General features: G+C 48.0%; 2 protein-coding genes across 2 annotated transcripts in view; one reads left to right on the forward strand and one right to left on the reverse strand.

The window, feature by feature from the left end:
* Positions 1-13242, forward strand: part of PAPPA (pappalysin 1) — a 177508-nt gene extending 164266 nt beyond the window's left edge. The window contains exon 22 of the mRNA XM_041406962.1: positions 9566-13242. Within this exon, the coding sequence (XP_041262896.1) occupies positions 9566-9673 (108 nt within the window). The 3' untranslated portion in view covers positions 9674-13242. The remainder of the gene's footprint in view (positions 1-9565) is intronic.
* Positions 13243-23963: 10721 nt separating this feature from the next.
* Positions 23964-24317, reverse strand: part of ASTN2 (astrotactin 2) — a 149481-nt gene continuing 149127 nt past the window's right edge. The window contains exon 13 of the mRNA XM_041406669.1: positions 23964-24201. Within this exon, the coding sequence (XP_041262603.1) occupies positions 23964-24201 (238 nt within the window). The remainder of the gene's footprint in view (positions 24202-24317) is intronic.

Genomic DNA, 24317 nt, shown 5'->3' on the forward strand with positions numbered 1-24317 from the left:
GGTATTCCTTTTGAAAAAAAGTCCTGGAAGCCACAAGCAGGGAAGCCTAGGCAGGGCAGCTCCTCAGCTCCCCACGGGTGGAGTGGGCATGGAGACTCCAAAAGGGGCTCCCTGGTGAAACAACCTCTGAAGAGATGAGCAGGATGACAGACAGTGGCTCATCTGTTGTCTCCAAGAAGAGATTCCTATCTCTGGCTGATTTTACAGCTCCTTGGGAGGAGCAGCCCAGCAGCAGCACAGCTTGCTCGCTGACCTCCCACCAGCCGGGAGGGCAGAGCTGGAAGTGCCCGGTAGCTCAGCATGGTGTAGGTCTTCTCCTCCCAAAACAGCCTGCCTGGGAAACTTTATCTCACTGCCTGCAGGCTGGAGAGCAGGCGATGAAAAATCCCAAACAGTGTCAGAAGAATGAAAGCGAGGTGCCTGGGAGGGGACCGACCCAAACCAGCCCCATCAAGACAGGAGCTGAGGGCACAGCTGAAACAAGGGGGATGTGAGAGCTGAATTGAGGGGGGATTAAGGTTTGGGAGCAGAATTTATTGCTGGGCAGAGAGTTGAGACCAAGTGGGTTCTGCACAGAGTTGTGAACACTTACCAGCCAGGCAACTCATGCTCAAAATATCTGCTGCTTCCCTGCCACCCAGAAACCAAGTGACCTCCCAAGGAGGGGAAGCACTTTGTAGCCCAGTGGGTTGCTGTTTTCTGTGTTAAAACTGCTTGATGCAAAGGGCAAATGGTCAGAGACGGGCAGCTGGTCACACATCTGATGGATTTTCTCCATGAAGGGGAAGGTTTTGTAGCTTTTTGGAGATAAGTCTGCTTTCACAGACTTCCCTGCAAGCTGGATCATTGTGACTGGGGAATTAGACTTGCCCTAGCTGGCTGTTTAGAATCCCCTATCCTTGAGATCACACAGGTGGAGGGCTGAGCCATGGAGCCCATCACATCCCTGGCATGCATTCAGCATCCAAAGTCTCCTCCTCTCTCCCAAAACACAAACAACATCCCAGGAGCTGAATGAGACGCCTGGGAGAAGTGAGGAAAACCACCTTCTTCTTGGATCTTCCACACTAAAAGCGAGATGCTAAGTCCCAGTTTATTACATTTATAGGGTAAAAGGGGGAATAATAACCCAGCCAGGGGGGCTGTGGGGTCAGAGTCAAGGAGGCAGCAGGAGAACCTCGCTCCTGCAAAGCGGCTGCCGACACCTGCGGCAGCAGCCGTGGGGCCGTGGGGCTTGGCTCTCCCAGTTATTTTCCCATCTGAGGCCTTTGACTGAGACCAGATTTCAGGCCAGGCTGTTCAAATACAGCCCTCCCTTTGAAGAGGTTTATGAGTGGAGCATTACAGGAGATATTCCAAAGGGAAAAACAATGAAAGGTGAGAGAAAAAGGAGCTGAATAAAAATACTCCGCATACCAAATCCTTCCAGCACAGTTTGCCACCTACTTAAAAAGGCACAGTTTTAAAATACACATTGGGTGTAAAAGCCAAAAACCTGGAGGAGACATGGGAGGGGCGAGTCCAGCTCTGCTAATTCCAATACCAGATGAGGATGTATTTTCATACGGTTGTAGAGAGAGTGAGACACATGAAAGAGACTGCTTTGCTCCTTTTCTTTCAGGGTTACATACTATGTGGCAGATGTGTCAGTCTTTTAAAGCCCCTGCAAGTTTGCCCATAAATGTCCAACATTTATGCAACACCTGTTTTTCTCCCAAAATGTCACAGGACATTTTAAAAGCTTTAGATTTATCATCTTTTCCCCGCAGCAGCCATTGCTGAGGTGACACATGGTTCACATTTAAGAGAACATAGCAACTCCACACATTATTTTGGGAAAGGGCTGAAGATTAACATTGCACCATGTGAAGATTCAGGAGTTAACAGTCGAGTAAGAGCTGGCTTCAGATCTTTAGTGTCCGCAAACTGTCAAGACTTAAGTTTCACTGCAGTCCCACTACCCTCCCAAACACACTTTTTGGGCTGCACACAGTGCTGTGAACAGGCTGGCTGAAAGCAAAATGCTTCGAGCCAAGTTCACTTTAAATCCAAGTCCTCTTACTTAATGTGAGACTTTGCACGCTCCTGTTTTGTTGCCCTGAAAATGCACAAGGGACTTCCATGCTTATCCCATGTTTTCCCTTTGCATTTGAGCATTAGCAGGGAATGACCTTGTGGATTCCATCAGCGAGTGGGGAATGGAGGAGTGTGACTTATCTGACCAAGCACCAACTAATCAGCAGTGCTGCTTAGATAGGAAATAATGAGTATTTGCCCTGCACTGTTCACAATCAGGCTGGAGAGCTTAAAAGAAATCATTAACGGCCTCTTTTGAATGCTGCAAGTGGCAACGAATAAATTCAGTCATAATCTGGGCATAAATTTGAGGCAAGTGCAGTCAGAAAGCAGGAAAAAAGAGACATTCATCAGCTTAATTATTTGTTGTGCGCTAATTGATGAGCGTCGCCCTACAGTGGGCGAGAAGCCAGGGCTGGCACAGGGACGAGTGCCACCCAAGGAAGCAGGGACATGGGCAGGCAGTGCAGGGAGCAGCGGGCTGATGGCAGATCTGTTGCTGGGGCAGGGGACGGGACCATGCTGCTCACAGCTTGCCCTGTTTGTGACCCAGGAGCAGCTTTGAGAGACAGGAAGGCCATTGCCGGCCAACCTCCAAGGGAGAGAAAGCTTCTGTTGTGTATCTGGAGGGGATAAAGTCTTCCGTGAAGGACAAAGCAAAATCCCATCTCCTTTTAATCTTCCTCCCCTCCTGACCCAGCACAGGTTGCCAGCTCCCTTCTGCCTGGCTGCTCTAGGAAGCTGCTTCTTGCTTTGTATCCTGCTGCAGATAAAAGAAGACACTATTTTCTAAAACATTACATACGTGACACTGCCAGAGTGAGGGAAATAAATAACCTGGGCATAACTGGCTGTCTCTGGGCTCTTGGCTGCCGGCGAGGAGCTTGTGGGGTGTGCAGCATTGCTGGGAGAGGCTCTGGCTGTTTCCTCTGATTCATTTCAGGAAATCTTCTCTCCAGTAACTGTCTCCTCCACTTCTTTTCTTCCCTTTCCCTTTTATAAGTTTTCCCTAGAGCAGACTGTCTAGAAAGGCCTTGCAGAAATCAGAAATTCTTTCTTTAGGCTCTGCTTACGTACTTTGTTCCAGACTGGAATCGCAGATTTGCCTGGTTGAAGGTCCTGCAGTCTGGTCCCTGTAGATTTAAAGACACTGAATTTGCTTTTTTAAAATTCCCTCAACTTCAACCATTTTTAAGAGTGAACTTTCATCTGTCTTTCCTGTCTGCCTTTCCTTTTTGTTGTATAAGGGATAAACCTAAAGCTCCCATGAGAAAAACCTGCCTCACTCAATTATCACTCAGGTTTTTCTTCAACTGTTTGCCCCATAGCACTTGGTAAAAAAAGAGAAAAAGTGTCCTGTCCCTTCAGCCTCTTGACATTTCTGTCCAACACCTTGGAGAGGAAAACCAGCAAGTGCCTTGGCGGAAAACAAATGAGGACTTGTGGTAGATAGAGGGCTGTGTGGGATTCATCCAAAGCTTTGCTTATCTAAAAGATAGGCCAGTTATCGAAACCTCTTCAGAGATTTTATGGCCGAGAATTCAAGGCCTAAAGAAAGGAACTTTGAACTGAGGGGCTGCTGCTGGCTCCAGCAGGGATTTCCAAAAGCTGTCCCTGTCTCCCTGGGAAGGGAGGGGAATGAGTCTGCACTCCTACCCCTAAGCCAACAGAAATAACCATTTCTCGGTATTTTGGAGAAAGAAGCACCTTCTCCCAGATCTCTGACTGAAACACAGAGCTGTCTTAGACAATCTCAGATCTTTCTGCATTGCCACAACATGTTTTTGAGGTAGTTTGGTGGTAAACTTCTAATGAAGCTTAAGTGACCACCCCAGCTGAGGAAATCCTGTTCGTCCAGAAGAACTGATGCTCCTGCCACGATGCTGCTTCTAACTACTGGCCTGTCCCCAGCTGGGTGTGTTTGCCAGCTCTATAATTAGCCAGGGAGATAGAATGAATGGTGGGTGAGCAGGGAGGAAGGCAGGATACAGTGCTGAGTGTTGCTTCATGCCTCTGGAAGTGGCTGAGCACTCCAAGCACGTGGGTTCTCCCCAAAGTGTGGGTGAACTCATTTCCCCACCAGCCCTCAGTCACAGGCTCAGTGGCTGTAGCTGCTTGCCATGTGAGAGGAGCGTTTCCAGTCAGGGTTGGTTGGGATGGGAGCTTATTTTGGGGCTCAGAGCTTGGTTTCATAATCCTTCAGGGAGGCTTTCCAGGCGTCAATAAATTAAAAGCAGTGATGGTAGCAGCACATGTTGCCTATCCTGAGAGAACTGTTCTTGGCTTCAAGGGACATGGGGCTTCCCACAACATACGGCGTTCCCAGGGGATGTGCTGGTGGAGGGTGTTTGCTTTGCTATCCGACCTCACTTCATTAGCAAGTGTTACAAAAAACAGTGAACAAACCTTCCCTGCTCCACCGCCAGCTATTTGGCCTCTGGGTGGTCTGGCTCCTATTAAATCTTTGGTGATTATTTAGACTAATTACATTCATGTTTGCACAATCAGTAGCACGAGAGTAGGAAGCACAGCTGATTGCTGAGCAACTGAGCTCCGTGTGGTTTGGCAAGCGGGCTCCCTCGCTCTGCTCTGCGGGCAGGCGGGGATGCGGGATCCATGCGGGCTGGGCTTTCCCGGGAATCCCTGCTGGCTTCGGGCCATCCTGCTCCCACTGGTTCTGGTGAGGCAGCTCCCAATTTGCACACGATGGAGAGAGCAGAGCATCTGTTGGGTTCAGCTGAGCTACGGCTCGATACACCACAGTTGCTCATTTCACTGGAGGAAAGTTCAGTTTATGGTGGGGTAGTTAATGAAAACTCAGGCTTTTAGAACTGCATGTGCTGCATGGAGAGTAGGTTTCCTGCCAGCTTTGTCTTCCCAGGCCCTCTGGAGCAGTGCCCTAGGTGTGAACCCACATACCAGTGCTCAGAGCTAAAAGGGGGCTCGCTCTTTCTCCCTTATCTCAAACTCGTGACCTCAATGCTGAAAACCACTGGGAAGACCCTTCCAAGATGCTTTTTTATCCCACAAGGGCCTTGTCAGGGAACAGAATAGTCCCTGGTGTTTGAGCTGGAAGGCTCTGGGGAGGCACAGGGCTGTGACACTCAGCACAGGCTGCCACACTTATCTCCCAGGCCACACTGCCCGCCGAGGCTCTGCCTGCAGCAGGGCCTCCGCAGCCCCAGTGAGGCCTGTCTGGGAGATTTCGCAAACACTTCAGGGCTGAAATCTAACAACAGCCTGTTTCCCAACACTTTGCAGCCCTCCTCCCCTGCTTCCCCCTCAGTGGGCCCGATCCTGCCTGCCCTGGTGCTGCTGTGAGCCAACCCCAGGCAAGGGCAGAAGGCACAGCCAGGTCAGCCTGATACCAGACTCTGTGAGGGACAAGCTTACAGCCTTTGCAGAGCTGTTTTCCATCCTTCCCTCTACCTCTCTGGGATTTCTCCTGTCAACATTCCCATCCGTTCCCTACAGACTGGCCTTTCTCAGCAGGGATCAGCCTTGGGATGTCACCAGCCTCTTCAGATAGGTGCATGTAGCAAGGAGTTATGACCTCTCACTCGTTCCATGACCTGCATCCCAGTTCTGCATTGCTCTGTCACATTGTTACCTTTGTTCCCACAGTTGGGAGCACAGCATCCAGGACAAATCTAGCCCTGTTTCTAAGAGACAGATTGAGTTTATCCAAAGTCTCTTTGCTCAGTGTGGCAGAGAGCCCTTTGCTCAGGGCTCCCATGCCTTGGTGGAGAAGGAAGTCTGAGGTCATGCACTGTGCAGCAATGGTGGTGAGTTGGCAGAGGTGTTTTGGATCCCCCATGAGTTACACCCGGCTGTCTGTGCCAGCCTCCCGCCCATCCTGTGATCCCACACCTGCTGCCCTCGCTCCTCTAGGTTCAGAGCAGGATGTGTCATGTCCTGCACACTCCAGGTGACAGGAATGATGGAGATTGTGTCTTTTCTCTTGATGATGGATAGTCTGTGGTCCAGTATGGTTGTGGTGTGACTCACATTCCCCGGAGCATTGTTGATCCAGTGCCATGACTGTGCTGGATCATCTCCAAGAGCTGTGTGTGTAGGTGTGTGGAGCTATGTTCTTCACTTATGTCTTTTTCAATCTACTTTAGATGGTCTGAGGATACAATATCTTGCATTACTTTATAAAATGTCCAAGACAGGCCCTAAGCTTAATTTTTAGCTTTTTCTTCTCACTCTCCTAGACATTTTCTGGGGTTTCTACATGGGGAGATGGACATAGGTGAAATGCAGGGTTTGGTGTTTTGCAGGAAGAGGAGCTGACTCCTTACTCCTGGCCCTACAATGGGTCTATCTGGGAATTTCAATGCAGGTCATGTATTCTGGTAATGAGTTGGGTTTTCACAGACCTATTTAAAAAGAAAAGAGGTAGTTAATCTTGGAGTATGTATATCTGGGCTCCGCACCTAAATGGGCTATCATTCAGTGAAAGGATCGGCATTTATTATTTCTAGCACATCCAGCAGCTCTATTTCATGTCCATGTACTCCAGAGGCTGTCACTGTGTGAGCCCAAGGCAACAGACAGTCCTTCTTCTAAGGACTTTGTAAGCTTTTACAGTTTCGCTGAGCTGGGTACTTCAGGCAGTCCCAGCAGATTCTGTGTGTGGGTTAAATTCCCTAAATACCTATGGAAATCAGGTCCTTGGGGAACTGAAATGTGTATTTGTTGTAAATGTTGTTTAAAGTGGAAAACCCCATATTACTGCTAAGTTTTTGGAGAATTTTGTCATGACTAATTTGACTGTGACTGTGCTTATTACCCATAGAAATCTCTGCCTTTTCACATAATAGAAAACTGATCTCTGGAGTTCACTGCCATAAGACAAAACAATTCATCTATCTGGACAATAGCACTGTAAAAATCAAATTGCATAAAAAGCCTCCATAAGGGACATAAAGTGAATAAGACTGATCTGATCAGGAAGAAACTCTTCTCCATCAGGCTACCCACTGCTGGGAACTGCTGCTGAGCCACAAAGCTCTCTGCTCTGGGGGCCACGGCTCTGCCTCAGAGAAAGCTTCTGCTCTTCTATCCATGACCACTACTGGGAGACAATAAACAGCCAGGCATTTCTTCTCTGGTTGCTCCATCTCCCCAGGAACTGGCTGTAATGCAGCAGCAATCCACTCTTGTACGTGCACCTTTTCAGGTCGCTCCAGGGCTGAGCACAGCCTGTGAGAAAGCAAAGAGGAAAACAAGGGATTCATGAGGAGAAGTGGGAGGAGAGAGAATGAAGGATGTTGCACTTCAGGCAACATCAAACTCATGCCAGTTTGTGTGTCTAAGGCTGCTGTTTCAGCAGAAAGTCGGTGAGGGGAATGTGAGCTGGTGGTTTGGAGACAGAGCCATGCACAGCTTTCTCTCCTGGCTCTGATGTTCCCGCAGGTGAAATTGGGAGCATGTTTGGGATCTCCGTGCCTGCAGCACATCCTGCTTAAGCCTGGACAGCAGCAGAGACAAAGTGCAGTAGGCTGTCACCACTAATTTCAGACACTTTACTGGAATGCCTGAATTGGGTGTGTGGCTGACCTGTGTTCAGTGCAAAGTGTGGATCCATCTTCCCTGTCTCTCCACTGAATGAAGGGGCTACTTAATCTCCTTTGTCAGGTTGTTACAGGCAAACACAGGGAATCCAGGCCAGGGAGAGGAAAAAGCTTGATCAAGACAAATGAAAGAATCAGGTTCCCAAGTCTCGCCTCCAACCAGTAGCTTCATTGTACATCAGGGAGGATTTTTTAAGTCAAAATCATTGCCAAATCCAGATTGAACTGAATGATTCAGGAAAAAAAAAATGAAAACAGCGGAAAACTCCAGGCATACTTAAATGTTTTGTTTGAGCATTTTCTAAGTGAAACAAATTTTTGTTTCAAGACATAACTTTTGCTGTGAAATAGTCTTTTTTATTTGTTTGTCTTGAAGTGAAAGGTCAAACCTGCAATGTAGCAGATAATCTAAACCAAAATGTTTCCTTCTACGCTGAACAGAAAAAACTCAGTCTTTATTTTGCATGTATCTTTTCTTTTTCCTTTCCAGTATTTTAACTCAGTCATAAAACAAACCCTCCTCAGCCTCCTCCCCAAACCCCATTGTTTACAGACTTCTCTGTTTTCCTATCTAAGAATATTCATAACACTGTGATATGAGACAGTCCTGCTCAGGCTGGCTTCTGTTGGATCGAGTGACCCTTAAGCTCCTATTGTTTTCTGCAGTTTATAAACTTATTCAGTTGCCAGTTATTTGGATTCATTAGCTTCTAACTTTTTGGACTCTTTCTTCTCTTTGCAATCTCCATATTTGTGCAATTGTAGATTCAGATTATTCCCTGGTTATTTAGTTCATTAGTCACTGAGACCATAGCTTGATGAAGAGTCATCACCCTATTCCACCTGGAGGGTCGGGTCTTCTGTGAATGGAATCAAAAGCAAGGGGAGGAGGCTCTCTAAGCCCTGATTTGGTGATGAATGTTGGCTATTTAGTGTCTCTGTCAGCATGTCCCTGCCTTAGGCTACCCAGTTGTGAAATAAAGCTCCACACCCCTCCTTCCCAGATTGTGTGCGTCAGGAGAAAGGCATCCTGGAGAGGGACAGGCAGGGACTCGTGTGGAAGGTCTAGCTGGAGATGACAGCACAGTGCTGGGTCCACATTCCTAGATGGGCTGTGGGTGATGTATAGGGAACAGGCAGACTCAGGCATCGTAGCCTGGAGAAAAGTGTTTGTGAAAAGGAGAGTGAACGTGTGGCAGCAGAACCAGGGGGAGCACAGAGAGCGTGTGCAGCCCTCGCTGGGAACATTGGAACAGGTTGTGGCAGTGCCTTGGAAGGAGTGTAAAGGAGGGGAATGAGGTCATTTGTTCAGTCTGTGCAGATGGGAGAAATTCTTGGGAATTCACTTCAGGGCAAGTGAGACACTTGTCCCACTGCCTTTTCTGCAGGTAAATACTGTGATGCAAGAGGCCCAAATCAACTTGCAGTGGGCAAGCATTGCAAGCTATTGTTTCGGCTCCTTCCCACGCTTCTCCAGAGAGGTCACAGAGAGATGACAGATGGTGAATGCAGCAGTCTCCCACTGCATTCCTCTGCTGTGCCTCAGTGCCTGTTAGCTGCATGTCCTGACCTCAAACACAAGAGGTGTTCTGAGAAGTCTCTGCTGGACTCCAGCTGCACTGATCTGTGAGACAGAGCTTGGTTCTGCTCCTGAGGAACTGTACCCAAGAACATTCATAGTTAAGTGCACAAATAAATAAATAAATAAATAAGCAGCACCCAAACCATAAGCTCTTAGGAACATCCTTGGAGCACCAGCTCAGCAATAACATAAATTACTGTAAAAAAATAACAAAGTGAAGATTGCAGCTGATCTCTGAAGGCCTCACCCCAGAGATCTTTTTTGTTCTCCAGGCTGCTGTAGGTGTGTTCCTTCCTTCATGCCTTTGTGTTTTTGGCTTCTTTCCCAGGTGACACCGTTTCCTATGTCCTGTGACCTACAAGGAGAGTGTGCTTGCCGGGACCCCAACGCCCAAGAGCACAACCAGAAAGACCTCCGTGGCTTCAGTCTTGGGTAAAGCCAAGTGACATGGAAAGGAGGACCACACTGCTCAAGGCAGGCTAGGAGAGACACCACATCCCTTTTGGTATTGTTTTTAACATTTAGCTGCTCAACTGGATGGCATTTCTGCACCAGGGACCCTTAGAATTCAACCAGTCTGCCTTTAATTTTTGCCCAAGGAGAACTCAAAGTAGGGATTTATGTATTAATTATATCTTAAATAGTGATCATGAGAAAAAAAAAAAAAAAACAAAAAAACAAACAACCAAGAGTCAAGTCAAGATGACTTTCATGTATCAAAACAGCATGTTATGCCCACCTAATTTGAACAGTTCATATCTAGATTCAAGGCGAGAAACAAACTATTTATGTACCCATATTTATAGAAATAAGTAGAGAAAGAGAGAGAGAAAGAGTGAGAGATTATGATCAACGCAAAATCACCTTCCCCTCCCCAGCACTCACAACTCAGACCGTTAGTAAAAGAGGCTGAGCTCTTGGAGGACTCCAAGCTGAGCCTTTTCTGATGCTGAATGCCAAGGTATCGCATGCTCGGGGCACTGTGGTTGGGGTGGGATCTTCACAGGGCTGGGTCTCTTGGCAAGTGACTTGCCAGGCACCCAGCCAGCTCGAGATGTGGGATGCATCTGCTCCTCACAGGAACGCTACTTCCAGCCAGGCAGCTCAGCAGACTGCAGTGGCCTTTCTGTACAGCTCCTCCTTCTCCCCCTGCCCTCAAAGAGCCGACAAAAAGTCCCCTTGTAGCCTGCAGGGCTTCTGGGGTGTTTCTGTGTGGAGCTGGGCAGGTGGCCCATGTTGGAGTGAGGGAGTGGGGAGTCTAAGGACTGGCATTGAGGAACATGGATGATTGCTTCTGAGGAGCACAGAGAGGGGAACTCGCACCCGCACTTGTCATTTGAGCATGTCTGCTGCTGCTACTCCTGCTGCTATGTCCCATACAAATAGTTTCCTTACTGTGTCAGGACAGGGTGAAAAACAACCCCATGCAACCAAACAGTCTGCCTTAAAGCTTACCTACAACCTGCCTTTCAAACCCTCTGGTCTCTTCCTCAGCACTGGGGCAAGAAAACAGGACACCAGCCAGCCAAAGGAATCTGCTTTCTGGTCTCCACCCTGCCAAGTGGTTCTCCAGCCTCCTCCACCCCACACTTAGGGTGATCTGATTCTGACAACTGATTCATGATCCTGTTTTCTCGGGAGAGGGAAAGAGGAGGAGGAGACACCTGCCATGAGGAAAGGCCCATAGGAGACAGTATTAGAATTTTGGCCATATTTGTCAGTATTGAGCTGCCAGGCCAGTGGGTCGGACACTTGGGATAGACCAGGAGCCTAGCTGTTTATAATCTTCCAGAAAGAAGGGCATTAGCTGCAGCAGATCTCACACTACCCTGTCATCCTCCTGCTTCAGCCCAGAGGGCAACATGTGCCAGACCTTCAGTGATTCCCTTCCTTACAGGGTTCATTACATTGAGTCACTGAGATACCCAGGGCATCCAATGCTGCTGCTGCTACTGCAGCCCATCCCAGAGAAATCCCAGAGATCTTTCCAGTGTGGCTTGGGCATGTGCTCCAAGTTCCTGCTAAGAAGAACACACATCCAAAAGAGCATCCTTTCCAGTGTTAAGTTTGTTTGTTCCTTGGAACGGTTGTGACTTGCACAATCTACTGGGTAAAGAGAAAAAGATTTTTTTTTCTAACTCCCACTTTAGGCACTAGAGCAAGGCAGAAGGGTAAGGGCAGGGGTCATTTAGCTCATGGAAATAGATGTAAAAATGATTTGGAGGACTAGAGATGGAAAAATTATAGAATAATAGATGCAGGGAGCCACGTTCTTGTTACCCACTGTTGGGGTTGTTTCTATTGGAATGACCAGAGAAGAGTCTCAAGAATTAAAGGAGAGGCCTGGAGAGGGGATTGTCATTGAGAAGGTGAGGCGCTCTCTGTTGTGAAGCTCCAGCTATTCCTAGAGAAGGCCTGGCCACGGGAGCTGTGTGGATGGCTCTGCCCCTTCTGTGCAGGGGTGTCCTGGAAAGGGAGGTGCAGTGGGATCAGGGTTCCTGCCATGGAATCAGACTGGACATCCCCCAGCTTAGAGAGCAGTGACATAAGCTTTCACTTTTGCCCTTTGCCTTCTACCTAATATAGGAAATTAACTGTGCAAAGGTTGCTGCTTCCTTCTGGTCCCTTTGCCCTCCCCTGTTTTGTTGGCAGTTTGTTTGTATGCCACCCAGCCTGTCAGAAGAGCTCACAACCTCAAAAGCCTTTCAGCCTGACACCACTTCATGTCCTCAATGCCTGAGGCATCTTGGCATGATTTCCCCTCTCCATCCCACCTGGGTTTCATCCCAGCAGGGAGCCTCAGTTCAGCTCCTGAGTGCATGCTGAAAATGCCCTTCCCAGTGCAGAGCTCAGCATGGAGGAGATTCCCCATCTGCTTTTCCCACTTGGACAGTGACCAGCAGAGACAGGTCTGTACAGACATTATTGCCACTTGCTGCTGTGGGCTCACAGGAGCTGAGGGCCAGCTGAGCCTCTCTGGCCAGCCAGGGCCAGCCCCTGCTTGCTGAGCTGGAGACTTCAGCTCAAAGGAGAGTGGCTTCTCACCAGCACAGCCTCACTCCTCAGCTTCCTCCTGCAGTCCTGGTGTGCCCCAATTCCCTTTCCCACCGGCAGACTTTCCATGCTGCTATTTGATTTTTATTTTTAACTGCTATGTTGGCACTGTCCACCTCCTCCAGTAGGCCTGATGGGATCAGGAGTGGAAAAAAGTTCTGCTCTGAGTCATGTTAAATCCAATGATTTGTTGGGGTATTTTTTTTTTTCCATTGGGGAACATCCCCTCTGCATTTTCAGGTGCTGTATCAAGCACCCAGAGAGATGCCAAGACGGGAGCAGACACATGCTCAGGTCTTGTCCCCTGTGCTTCCAACCTTGGGCAAGGCCAGCTGTATCCTCACATCATCTACCACTGTATGGGCCTCAAATGCCCAGTGGAGTCCTAGGAAAGACCCTCCCTGACTGTGGGAGCCAGTGCGTGGAAGGTGAGAGGGACATCAACCCCCACCTCCACCCACTGAGCCAGAAGTGTGGGGGAAGAGAAGGGGGTGCTGATGCTGGTGAAATTTAGCTGCTCATAAAGTCCAGTTCCCATTAGTGCCAAGATCTTCTCTGTCATAAATAATGAGCCAGGGCTGCACCTTATGTGGGGCCACCAGGCTGTGGGGGATGTCCATGGCCAGCAGGAGGGAAAGCTGGAGCAGAAAGTGGTGAATGGTGCACGGTGGGGTGGGAAACTCCAATCAGCTGCTACCCCTCTCCCTCCCCACCATCTTGCAGACAGGCTGAGCTGGTGTCCTCCTGCTTTTCTTGCATCTTCCGCTGTCACCCCCAGGCTGAGAAAGGAGGATGGCACCAGAGGATTCTTGGAATCGGGTTCCAGCTACCTCCCTTCTAGTTTCAGTTTCACTTGGTTGTAACTGTCGGTTTGTTTTAGGTTTTACCTGTGTCTAAGAAAAAAAAAAATTAAAAAAAAAAGGAAAAAAAAGAGAGAGAGAAAAGAAGAGAGAGAGAAAAAAGAAAGCCCCATAGCCAAGAAAATTTTTTTGCTGCAAGTGATTCAAGTGGAAAAAAAAATAATGTGTGAGGCTATACAGAGAGGAACAGGAGAGAAAAAAAGAAAACAACAAAACCCATAAAAATGGAGAAAAGAAAAAGGAAAGAAAACCCGCATAGCAAAGCCTATTTTTGTGTGTTTGAAAGGAAAACACCAATTCTGCCAGCTGAGTAGAGAGCTAGATACTAAGTGTAGATTTCCCTAGAAGTACCGTGAGGTTTTATAACATTGTCTGGTTTTGTTTTTCTCGTGTGTTGTGATAAGTCCAGGAACTAAGGCTAAGGGGTTATCCCCTGGTATATTGTTGTTTGTGGGGGGAGGGAAGGGGTGGAGTTTGTTATTTTTTTTTTCCAGATTATTTTTTTAAGTGTGTATTTGTGCTTATTTTTACGTTATCCAACTGTACATACACATTTAATCAGTATTTCACTGTGCTCTAATTACTGCACTCAGAAGCACTGCACAGTCTGAATCCCGGAGAGCTGCGAGAGACTGGGAGTGAAGGGGGAAAGAGAAAGCTGCTACCTGAGCAGACAGGTGATTCCCATTTTGGGAAAGCGGGGTGCTGACCACCCCCTTCCCACACTCTAGGCCATTGAGCCCATTCGAGGCCAAGCTAGAAGACAGGAGGGGATGGGGTGAAGTCAGGCAAGGCTGGGATGCCCAAAGGGGTTTCAGAGCTGGAAGTCTGGCCTTTGAACTATTTTGTATGCCGTGGAAATGGCCAGCTTTTTGGCAGCATCTTGCCCTCCCCTGGCCAATCCCTGGAGGCCACAGTGAGAGTTGATGGGCATGTTCATATCACTGGGAGAGGACCACATGCCTTGCAGAGATATGCTCTAGGTATCTCTAGATATCTTCATGGTTGTGGGCCCCATTTTGGTCTCAGTGGTGCAGCTGAGCTGGTCTGTTTTAGATTTTTTCCATGTTACCCCATCCTCTGGGGAAGGCCATCTCCCTGTTGAGGGCAGCAGCACTCCTGCCTCTGGGTGACCTTACATGCTGGGCATACTGAAGCCCCAAGAACAGTCCCATTTCCCTGGAGGACCTTGACCACTGCTTTCAGTGGGAGCATGAGCAGAACATCAGCAGGAGCAGGCCCAAGATGTATTTTTTTGGAGCTATGGTTAATTTGGGCAATAAGGATTTGGTGTTGGGCTGTTCCTGCCACCTGGAGGGGTTCAACCCCGCCGTTCCTTTTAGCAGGAGCAAAGCGAGGCTTAATGTTTTGTTTCTGTCTTCGTTTGGCAAACTGAGTTTTCCCCTTTTCACCGGATCTACACATCCAAGATTCATTGAGAACGAGAATCACTCCCTCGGAGGCCACACTCAAGAGCTTGGGTTGGCCTCAGGTGTTCAGTGAGGAGTCTTGGTGCTACTTGTTGGTAGTTGTAGTCCTGTTGGGTCGAGATGTGGAGCTAACGAGTCCAAGTTGTCTTTGGTTTCCATTCTGGCTTAGTTTTTAGTCTTTTGTTTTTCCTTCTTTTGGTGAGGCCACATTCAACCACCAGTTTCCATCTTCTGAGTGCAAAGAACCAGGGCTTTAACAAAACATTTCACCAGCAATTCAAGAGGGAATTGGAACCATTGTGGAGTTTGCATTGTACGGCCTCTGTAATTACGTACCTGTCTGCAGATGAGAGGCTGAATTTTGCTCCCATCAAATCAACACAGGTTTTTGTTGTTGTTGACTTCACTGGGAGCAGGATTGAGCCATACTATATATATAAAGATATATATAAATATATATGTGATATATATATAATATTACATGTGTAATATTATATATATATCAGTGTAATATTTACAAATAAAACTGTGATCTCGTCTAGAGAAAAATGTATTCATATTACCAACTGCTCTTCCATATTTATGTATCATATTGTATCTTTTTATTATAATTATTATGATTATTATGGTTATTATTATTATTATTATTATTATTATGGAATCTTTCTTGGCACCTTTTGGAAGCCATGTCAACCAATACTCCAATGAAGTGCTGAGGATCTATTTTCACAAGAATTCTACTGGTCTACTGTATAAAAGAGAAAAGAAAAAAAAAAAAAGAAACAAGCAAAATACAGTTCAACCCTTAATTCTGTACCTCACGCCTGTACGTTTGCTGCTCCAATTTTGGGTTTTATTTTGCGTTCGTTTGTTTTTAACGGATCTAATTTAAGTCTCCAAGCAATATATAAAGATGTAAATAGTAAAGCTTATTTATTAAGATTGTCATCTTTTTTAATTTATATTTACACAATTGTTCATCTAATTTATTTTTTTTTCAATACAGTTTTTAACAGTTGTCCTTTTTTGGTTCATGATGTTTTTTAAATCATTTTCACAGAATTTCTTTATACAGCTTTTTCTCTTTCTTTGAATAAGCAACAACTTCCTCTGGTCTTTCAAAAACAGGTCATTTTCACTCAAAAAAAAAAAAAGTTATGTCAGATTCATCAGAAATATTTTGCCATTGTTGATTCCTATACCCTAAAGTTCTATATTATATAAATATATAATACCTTGTATGCTTAAATATTTAACTGTGTGATTTTGTATATATCTTCATACACATGCTCACACACATATGAGGGTTAATGTCCCCAGATGTTGGGAGAACAGAGAATCAGAAACACAAACAATATAAGCTTGTATTAAAGAGTTCTGAACTGGACCCCTCGCTCTTGCCACGTCTCCTTTGCTTTCGGTCGAGCCAGTCCTGAGCAACGTCCATGGGGGTACCCAGCGTGGGCAATGAGTGGCCGTGGGGTCCCACTTCTGGCTGCACAGCTGCTCAGCATCCTGCTCCAGCTCTTTGTTTTTGGGGCAGGGGGTTGAAAACCGCCCTGTGTTGTCGGAGGGGTGCAGGGGGTGGAGGGAGGCAGCGCTGGCCAGGGCCCTGTGAGGCCATTTCACCTCCAGCGGGTTTGGCTCTGCCAAGGGGCTTTGGCTCCTGTTCTCTCCAGGCAGGCTGGTGGAGGTTTTGGTGTGAGAGAGATTGGGAATCAAACTTGTTCATATTCTTCTTAGCTTCTTCATCACATGCAGAACATGTTCATCCAGAAAACCACTCCCAGTGGGAACCTGCCTTGGCTCAGGGGTATTACCTAGAAGGGAAGCAAGTCTGGAAGCAAGCTATGTGCAGCCAGAGAGCTGAACATTCTGATGCACAGAGCCTTGGGACATATGCAAAAACAGACAAATAAAGATAAATCAGTCTCCAGTGGTCTAGAGAGAGCCAGGTTTGCAGTCTCACAGAATCACAGAATCACAAGGTTGGAAGAGACCTTCAAGATCATCGAGTCCAACCCATTCCCTGACACCTCTGGTCCCCACCAGACCAAGGTGTTGAGAGGTGTGCACCAATGATTTGTGTGTGCTGAGGGCAATATCCTGAGGGATGAGAAAAATTTTTTTTTTTTAATCTGGCATAAATAAGTCAGTTAAAAAAAACCTGGTTTGCATTTTACCTGTGAAAAAACACTGCAACATATTGAGCAGGGAGAGACAGAAATCTCATGAGCAAAAATGCACTGTGTTTTCGATACCATCCTTGTCTTTGGTCAATGCATTATTAATGGAGCATAAGTGCGTCACACCCAGCCCTATCAATAGCACATGCTGTAGATAAAAAGGCCCAAGAATGAAGGATTAAAGGGGCTGTGTCTAGAGCAATGCACAAATCAATTGGCTGTGTGCTGAACTATCTATTAGGGATTAATAAAGACCTGAAGGTGGAAGCAGCCATGAAGGCAGGGAACAGCAGGCAGCTCACTCCTGCTGGGCTCTGCTCAGCTCCACTCCTCCTGCACGTGCAAAACCACCCCAGGATCAATTGGAATACACAGCCAGAACAACAGTTTCTATGTCCAGGTTATGTGTCTTGTCTGGGGATCAATCACTAAAGAAAGCTGGGAAAATTGCTCTGAATTCATGTGGCAAAATCCTCTCCCAGCTCAAAGTCACAGCTTCTCATACAGGTATGGTGGCATTGGTGACTGTGGCAGTCACAGAATGGCTTGGGTTGGAAGGGACCTTAAAGATCATCCTGTAATGGGAAAATGGAGCTGTTAGCAGCAGAAAAAGTTATGTCAAAAAGACATGGAGGCTTAAAAAACTTCCCTAGGAGGACTGGAATATAAAGAAAACAACTCACAAGTATGAAAAAACTCCCCTCCCTTCCGTGTAAACAAGGACATCTGAAAATCAAATTAATGTTCAGGCTGGCAGGTTTGTGCCCATGGGTTCACTTGCTTGCACACATGTAGACACAAACCCAGCAAACCCTGTCTGGTCCAGCACTACCTTTTTTCCTGGACTTGTTCATTCCACCTCCTCAGTTTTTCAGTTTCTAAGGCACACACATCTGGAAGGTGAAGAAAAGTGAGTGGATCTGAGGCCAGAATTCTGCTTTTTGCTGATCATGAACTACCCCAACACTGTGATGGCCCTAGATTTTTCCCTCTGCCCTGAATTGGAGTTACAGTTGCCTACATCATTCAAGTCAACAACTGGCCTAAGTTCTCTGATAGAATGCAGCCAAAGGGCCAGGGTCTTCATTTTTTTAAAGTACAAGTGAGGCAATACTGTGTCAAAATAGTTTTAAAGGTCTTGACAATCTTTTGGCTGACTTCTCTCGGGCCTAGGGAGGATTGTTAGTGGTTAAAAACAACTTCCATGATTTTTTTTTTTCAGATAAAAGGTTATTCACAACTTTTTGATCAGTTTGCTTATGATGAATGAAGAACTAATCCAAAGAACAACATCATCCCTTGTAGCCATCCTCCTTGCCCTGCTTTTAAGGTGTTATCTGCCAGTTTTTTAATTTATAAATCACTTCCCCAATTATATGGTTTTTTAAAGAAACCTAAGGGCCCCATACCTAAGGTCACTGCTTCTCTTCTTTATCCTCATGTAGCCCCAGGGGTGAACCTACTTATGCTTAAAGCCCATTGGTATTTTTGATGAAAGAGTTGAGATATGGGGATGGTTCTAGCTGTATGCCAAAACCCACCTCTGTCTTTGGGCACTCACCTTGTAACACAGCCCTGTTCTTTCCAAACACCACCCTAATAGCATGGGTTTTCCCAAGCCTTGGTGCTGCCATGTTTCCATAAGGCTCCCTGCCACAGTGTCTGCTAAACAGGCTTGGGGAGAAGGGAGGGTGGGCAGTTTCAAGGAAGGGAATGGGAATTCTTTTTACTGCACACTTTATTACTACTGCAATGCTCAAACTTTCCAACCAAGCACTTAAAGATCCCCAACTCTCATGGCACAATAGGAAATGCCTGACCTGAAGCACATCATAGTGGTTCAAACCAATCCCTGAAGCCCCAGCAGCTCCTGGTGCCCAGGGCCAAGAGTCTGCTGGCAGATTTTTGTGCCCCAAATGCTGTGAGGGGCACTTGCAAAGCCAGAGCTGCCCAGGGCATGTCAGCCCACCGTGGTGGCACTGTGAGCCATGGACCTCGTTTAACATCATGACCACCAACACTCGGGGAGGCAGGCAGGCCATGTGTGCTTAGGAAAACAAACCAGAAACCTTTTCCTTTGTGTCTCACAGTGCACACATCAATTCATGGCATGATGCTCAGCTTCTGGACAGCTAATCCTGCCCCTGGCCCAGCAGGTACAATGTGTGGTTTACATCCTCCCAGGGAAACAAGGTGTGAGTTTGCAGGCTACTGAGTCATCTGGGGCACCACAGGGCACTGCCATGGCTAAGTATTAGTGCCACTGCAAGGCTTTGTCCCCTAGGAACCCCCTGGGATGGTGAGAACCTGGGTTGCCCACACAACACAGCCATTGGCACTCCCTTGGCTTCTTCCCCAGCCTCAGCAGTCTCATCCAACCAAGGAAATTATTTTTATTTTTATTTTTTTTAAGAAAGAAAAGAGGAAAAGCAGAAACCAAACAAATAAATAAAGGAGCAAATGCAGCACTTGACTCCAGAGGCCTCTGCCGTGGGAAGAAGCTGTCCCAAAGTGGTGTGTCATCAGCAGCACAGAAACCCAAACAATCAGCCCCTCTGTGTGCCGTGCCAGCTGCAGCCCAGCCGGGACCAGGGCGGGGGAACAATGGCCGTGGGGACAATGGGGATTGTTCAGGCTCCTCCGGAGGGAACAGCCCCATGCAGTCCTGGGAGGGGACCTGCAGCTGTCACCAGCTCCGAGCTGCCAGACAAGTGGCAGATTTGGTGTCCCCTCAAGAAGGGCATGTGCCTGGCGGGACTCTCACAGGAGGCTGGAAGTGGCAGTGAATGCTTGTTAAAGGTTTCTCTGCAGGAAAACCCTCTCTCCATGCTGAGCTGGGGTTTATGGGGTGCTGGGATGCATAGATGGCGAAAGCAGGGCCAGGCTGTGCAGGATGAACCCATGGCTGCTCTATCAATGCTGTTATCCATGTGTATGTGTGCATACACTCACTGCAAAGACACATGGAGAAGGTTTCTCCTCTTGAAGGAGAAATGTTCTCTTGATTGAGGTTTCTCCTCTTAACTCATTCTAATGCTGGTCACTCTATCCTGGAGCCATGGAAGCCAAGTTACCTTTCCCAGCAATGCCATTACAGAAATAATTTCAGCTTTTCAAATGAATGTAGGTAGTTTATCTATTAAACATGGAGGATGGCATCTTTTTGCCCTTCTCCCCTTTTGCTTTTCATGCTTCATCCACCCCTTGGTGCTCTCCCACCCAGGACAGCATCACTTCTGGTCTGCCAAAGCCCAGGCACAGCAAAGTCAGGGTACTGGCTGGCAAAAAGAATGAGCTTTTTGGGCAGCAGCAATTTGCTTTGGATCTGGGGTCCCTTTTCCCCAAGGGAGTCAGAGGAGTGGCAGGGGTCTGTGTGTGTGTGTGTGTGTGTGTGTACACTATAAAGCACAGGTCCATCTGTCAGCATTGCTGGGCTATGACTACAAGTGTTTATCTTGAAAGCCAGAGGGTTACATTCTCCAAAGTTTCCAGGGAGAAAATACAGACCCTTCCTTTCAGCTGTGTGCTGGAGGATGTGTAACCTCGACAAATTCCTCCGTTTTGTTTGGCTTGGGTGCACTGTGCCAGGTAGCATCACCAGCCAGAGGCTCTCCTGACTTTGATCTGGGAGCTAGGTGTGCTTCACGACAGGTTAATGGCCATCAAACTCTGCAGCCCAGAGTCTAGACTCTTCCACCTGCTCTGTACATATTAACACAGGCTCACACACAACTCATTCTGTACATGTACCCATACGAGCAGCCAGTCTCACCACGGATGCAAAGCAAAGCTCCTCAGCAGCCTTCCAAAACAAGCAAACTAAGCCTCTGCAATGGACACAGCAGCACTGTGGATCCAGGGGACAAGCAGCCTGTGCTCCTGCTGTATTCCTAGTCAGGGTTACCAAAGCTGAAGGCCTCCTTTCCATCACCATCTGCAACAAAACATCTCCATGCTGCAGCTCTGGCCTTTCCCTGGAGCTCTGTGAGGGATGCATATCCCAGGTGCAAAAAACACCACTGTGGGGGAGCTCACAGTGTCAGAGTGGAGAAAAACATGCTGAGGGGCAGCTAGCCAGCCAGCTGCCTTGTATTTTGGCTGGCATCTCCTGTTCCTAACACCTAGCACCACACTCACAATGCAGAGGAATCCCAAGGGCAGCATTATCCCTGTCACACCTCCAGCCCAGTCACTTACAGAAAACACAGGTAATTTGTCCCTCAGGTTGGTCAACACTGGCTGCAGTGAGACCACAGAGCTGCTCCCCATCACCATGTGCTGCACGGGGCTTCCAAGAGAAATGAATCATCCCTGAGCCAAGCAAACAAAAACAAAATAAACCCCTGTGTTTATAAAGTACAGGGAACGGCACAGCTGTGGGCCAGAGCCTTGAGAAAACAAGACAGCTTCAAAGCACCTGGAGCTGCACCCGGTGAGCAGCAGGGACAGGATGGAACAGCCAAGCTCCCTGTGGCTGCTGCTGGTCCTGGCAGCCTTGGCCTGAGCTGTGTCCTGCTGAGTGTCCAGGGGACCTGTCCTACAGGCAGCAGAGGCACTGCCTGCTCTGCAGATGCCAGGAGAGGATGATCATAGAGTCACAGGATCATGGAATACCCTGAGTGGAAGGGACTTAAAAGGACCAGGGCCAACTCCTGTCCCTGCCCAGACCCACCAACAAGCCCACCCTGGGCATCCCTGGCAGCGCTGTCCAAAGGCTCCTGGAGCTTTGGCAGCCTCGGGGCCATGCCCATTCCCTGGGGAGCCTGGGCAGTGCCAGCACCCTCTGGGGGAAGAACCTTTCCCTGAGCTCCAGCCTGACCATCCCTTGACATATATTCATGCCATTCCCTCAGGAACTGTCACTGGCCACCAGAGGAGAGATCAGGGCCTAGACCTCCATTGGCCTTGGTGAGGAAGCTGCAAAATGTTATATCATTTCTCCTTAGTCTCCTCTTCTCTAGGCTGAACAAACAAAGTGACCACAGCCTCTCCTCATATGGCTTCCATCCTTCTTCACCATCTTTGTCCCCCTGCTTTAGACATTCTCCAATGGCTTTAGATTGTTCTTATACTGTGGCACTCAAAAGTGTATATTAGTCCCAGTCATTCTGCATCAGTGGCTCCAAAGCCACATTTGGGTGTTTTGCACCCAAAGTGCACATCCTGTGTCCTGGCAGCACATGAAATGAATGGGCACATGACATGAAATGGGCAGGTCAGTCTGACACCAGTCTGGGCACCCCCAGGCACCCCCACACTGGCATTCCAAGGCTTTTGGTGTGTGTTGTTGCAGCTCCAATGAGGAAAACCAAAGTTATTATTTGACTGCAACAAATCACAATCATCTCCTTCATCCCCACAACCAAACTCCAAGGCCACCACTGACCCCCAAAGGGCAAAGGGATGGTGAAGAGGCAGCAACAGTGCTAGACACTCAGATTTTAACACATGGTGGTGTAATGGTTCCCCCTTGGTTGTTGTTTTCAGTGTGGTACGACCCTCAGAGACGCGCAGACAGGCCATAGCCCAGAGTCCTCAGTGTCATCCTCCTCCCTCTCTCCATCAGAAAAAGGGATTTAGCTTAAAAATTAAGACCTCAGGCAACCTGCAATGCTTTGGAGCTTGTCTTACAGGCTGCAATGTCACAGCAAAATTTTTGTGAACTTCAGCAGGATTTTGACCAGGTGCTGGAGTCCTTCCCAAAGCACATGAATGTGGCTCAAATGAAGAGACATAACCGAAGGGGGAGAAAAAAAGAAGTTCAGAAGGAACAATCAGAATTATTTGAGTGGGTGCAAATCAGGCAAACAGGTTTAGCTTAAGAAGAAAAAGGTCTCTGGCAGAACCTTCTCCACATCAAATTCTGCACTGTTGTTTGTTTTGAAAACATTTTTGCTTTGAAACTCATGTCCTGTTTGTTTGATTTGATGTTAAAGGGTTAACTAACCTGAAAAACTAAACAAAACTATTTGCTTTGGGCTGACTAAACTGATTAATTCAACCCACACTTCTCTCTCTTCCCTCTCCAGGTTCGTTGTTCTGCTTTAAAAAGGAAAAAGCAATAGCTTTGAGCTGATCTGATTTTTGTATTTTTTTCCCCTCTCACCCTCCCACACTTTTTGGTTTGGCTACCAGGCTGAGAAATCCATTACCCACAGGGAGCCCAGGCCAGCCTAACCCACATCTGACAGTAAAAGAAACCAGATTCTCCATGTCTTTTTAGCCCCTGGCTTTCTTCTTGGGCTTTCCCACACGCTTCCAGCTCCCACTGGGACCGGTGGCTAGGCTGGGTGTTGAGGAGGGGAGAACCCTGTGCGAAAGGCTGTACATTTCCCTCCTTCTTGTGCATCCATCTTGGGCTCCCTCATCTCAGCCACATCCCAGGAGTGCCACACCAGAACTGAAACCCCACGGACGCCCAAGCAGTGGTGAAACCGCGACAGGAAAAAGCACCAGGGAGGCAGCGAAGATGGACTTGATATGAATCTTTAATGCACAGAACAAGCTGCCGGGAGCCTTTCGAACGAAGGCTGCACACGGAGCCACCCCGTCCACTCGGAGTGGTACAAAAGCTCAGCTTGCCTGCAGTGTCCCGGGCACCCACCTGGCTCCCCGCCCCAGGACCCTCGCTGGCAGCGCGGTGTCACCGGCCACCCGCGCCACCTCCTCCTGGCGTCCTCGGCCACCACGGCACCGGGGCCCCTCGCCCCACAGCTGCTGCCCGGTGGTAGGGCAGGCAGGGCAGGCAGAGCAGGCAGGGAGGGGATCACCCTGTGCCCATCAGCTCCCCTCTGCCTGGTCCTGGCCTCGAGTGGGTACCTCCTCCTCCCAGGGTATTGGAGTGTGTAGTCCAGGAAATTCAGTAAGAAAAGATTAAAAAGGAGAGGCTTTTATGCTGAGTCAAATTAGGTAATTTCTTTTTTTTTTCTTTTTTTTTTTCTTTTTTTTTTTCTTTTTTTTTTTCTTTTTTTTTTTTCCCTTGAAAAAAAAAAAAAAGGAAAAGAAATTAAAGTCCAACTTGCTCATTTCTTGTTTCTCTGCTGTCTGTGTGAGAAAGTCCTGTTTGGCCTCGCTGTCCCCTTCCACCCCCTCTGAACATCACCCGACCCCAACCCCCACCAGCCACTCAGCACATCACAAGTCCTCGACTCCTCGGAGTCCCTTTGCCTCCCACAGCTCCAGGCCCACTCCTTCCCTCACCGCCCCTTGGACTCCCCGTAGGTGTTGCGCAGCATGGAGACCATCTTCTCCTCGCAGGTGACTTTGGTGTCCTTTAGGATGCTGTACCAGACCATGCCGGGCGGCCGGACCTCCTCGCTGCGGCAGAACAGGTAGGGCATGGTCTCGGTGCGGCTCTGGATGTAGGCACTGCGCAGCAGCGTCGAGCAGTGGCTGCTGACCTTCTCCAGCCTCCTCAGGATCAGGTGAGCCTTCCTGGAGGGGACAGAGATGGGAACAGAGCAGGGCAGGCAAGGCACAGGGGACACCAGGAGTCAGGACTTCTGCCACCAGCTGTCTTGTGGCAAGAATGGACAAGACCCATTGCCTAA

This window comes from Onychostruthus taczanowskii, unplaced genomic scaffold (genome assembly GCF_017590055.1).
Source record: "Onychostruthus taczanowskii isolate IOZ18803 unplaced genomic scaffold, ASM1759005v1 scaffold25, whole genome shotgun sequence".
In the NCBI taxonomy this organism is placed as follows: domain Eukaryota; kingdom Metazoa; phylum Chordata; class Aves; order Passeriformes; family Passeridae; genus Onychostruthus; species Onychostruthus taczanowskii.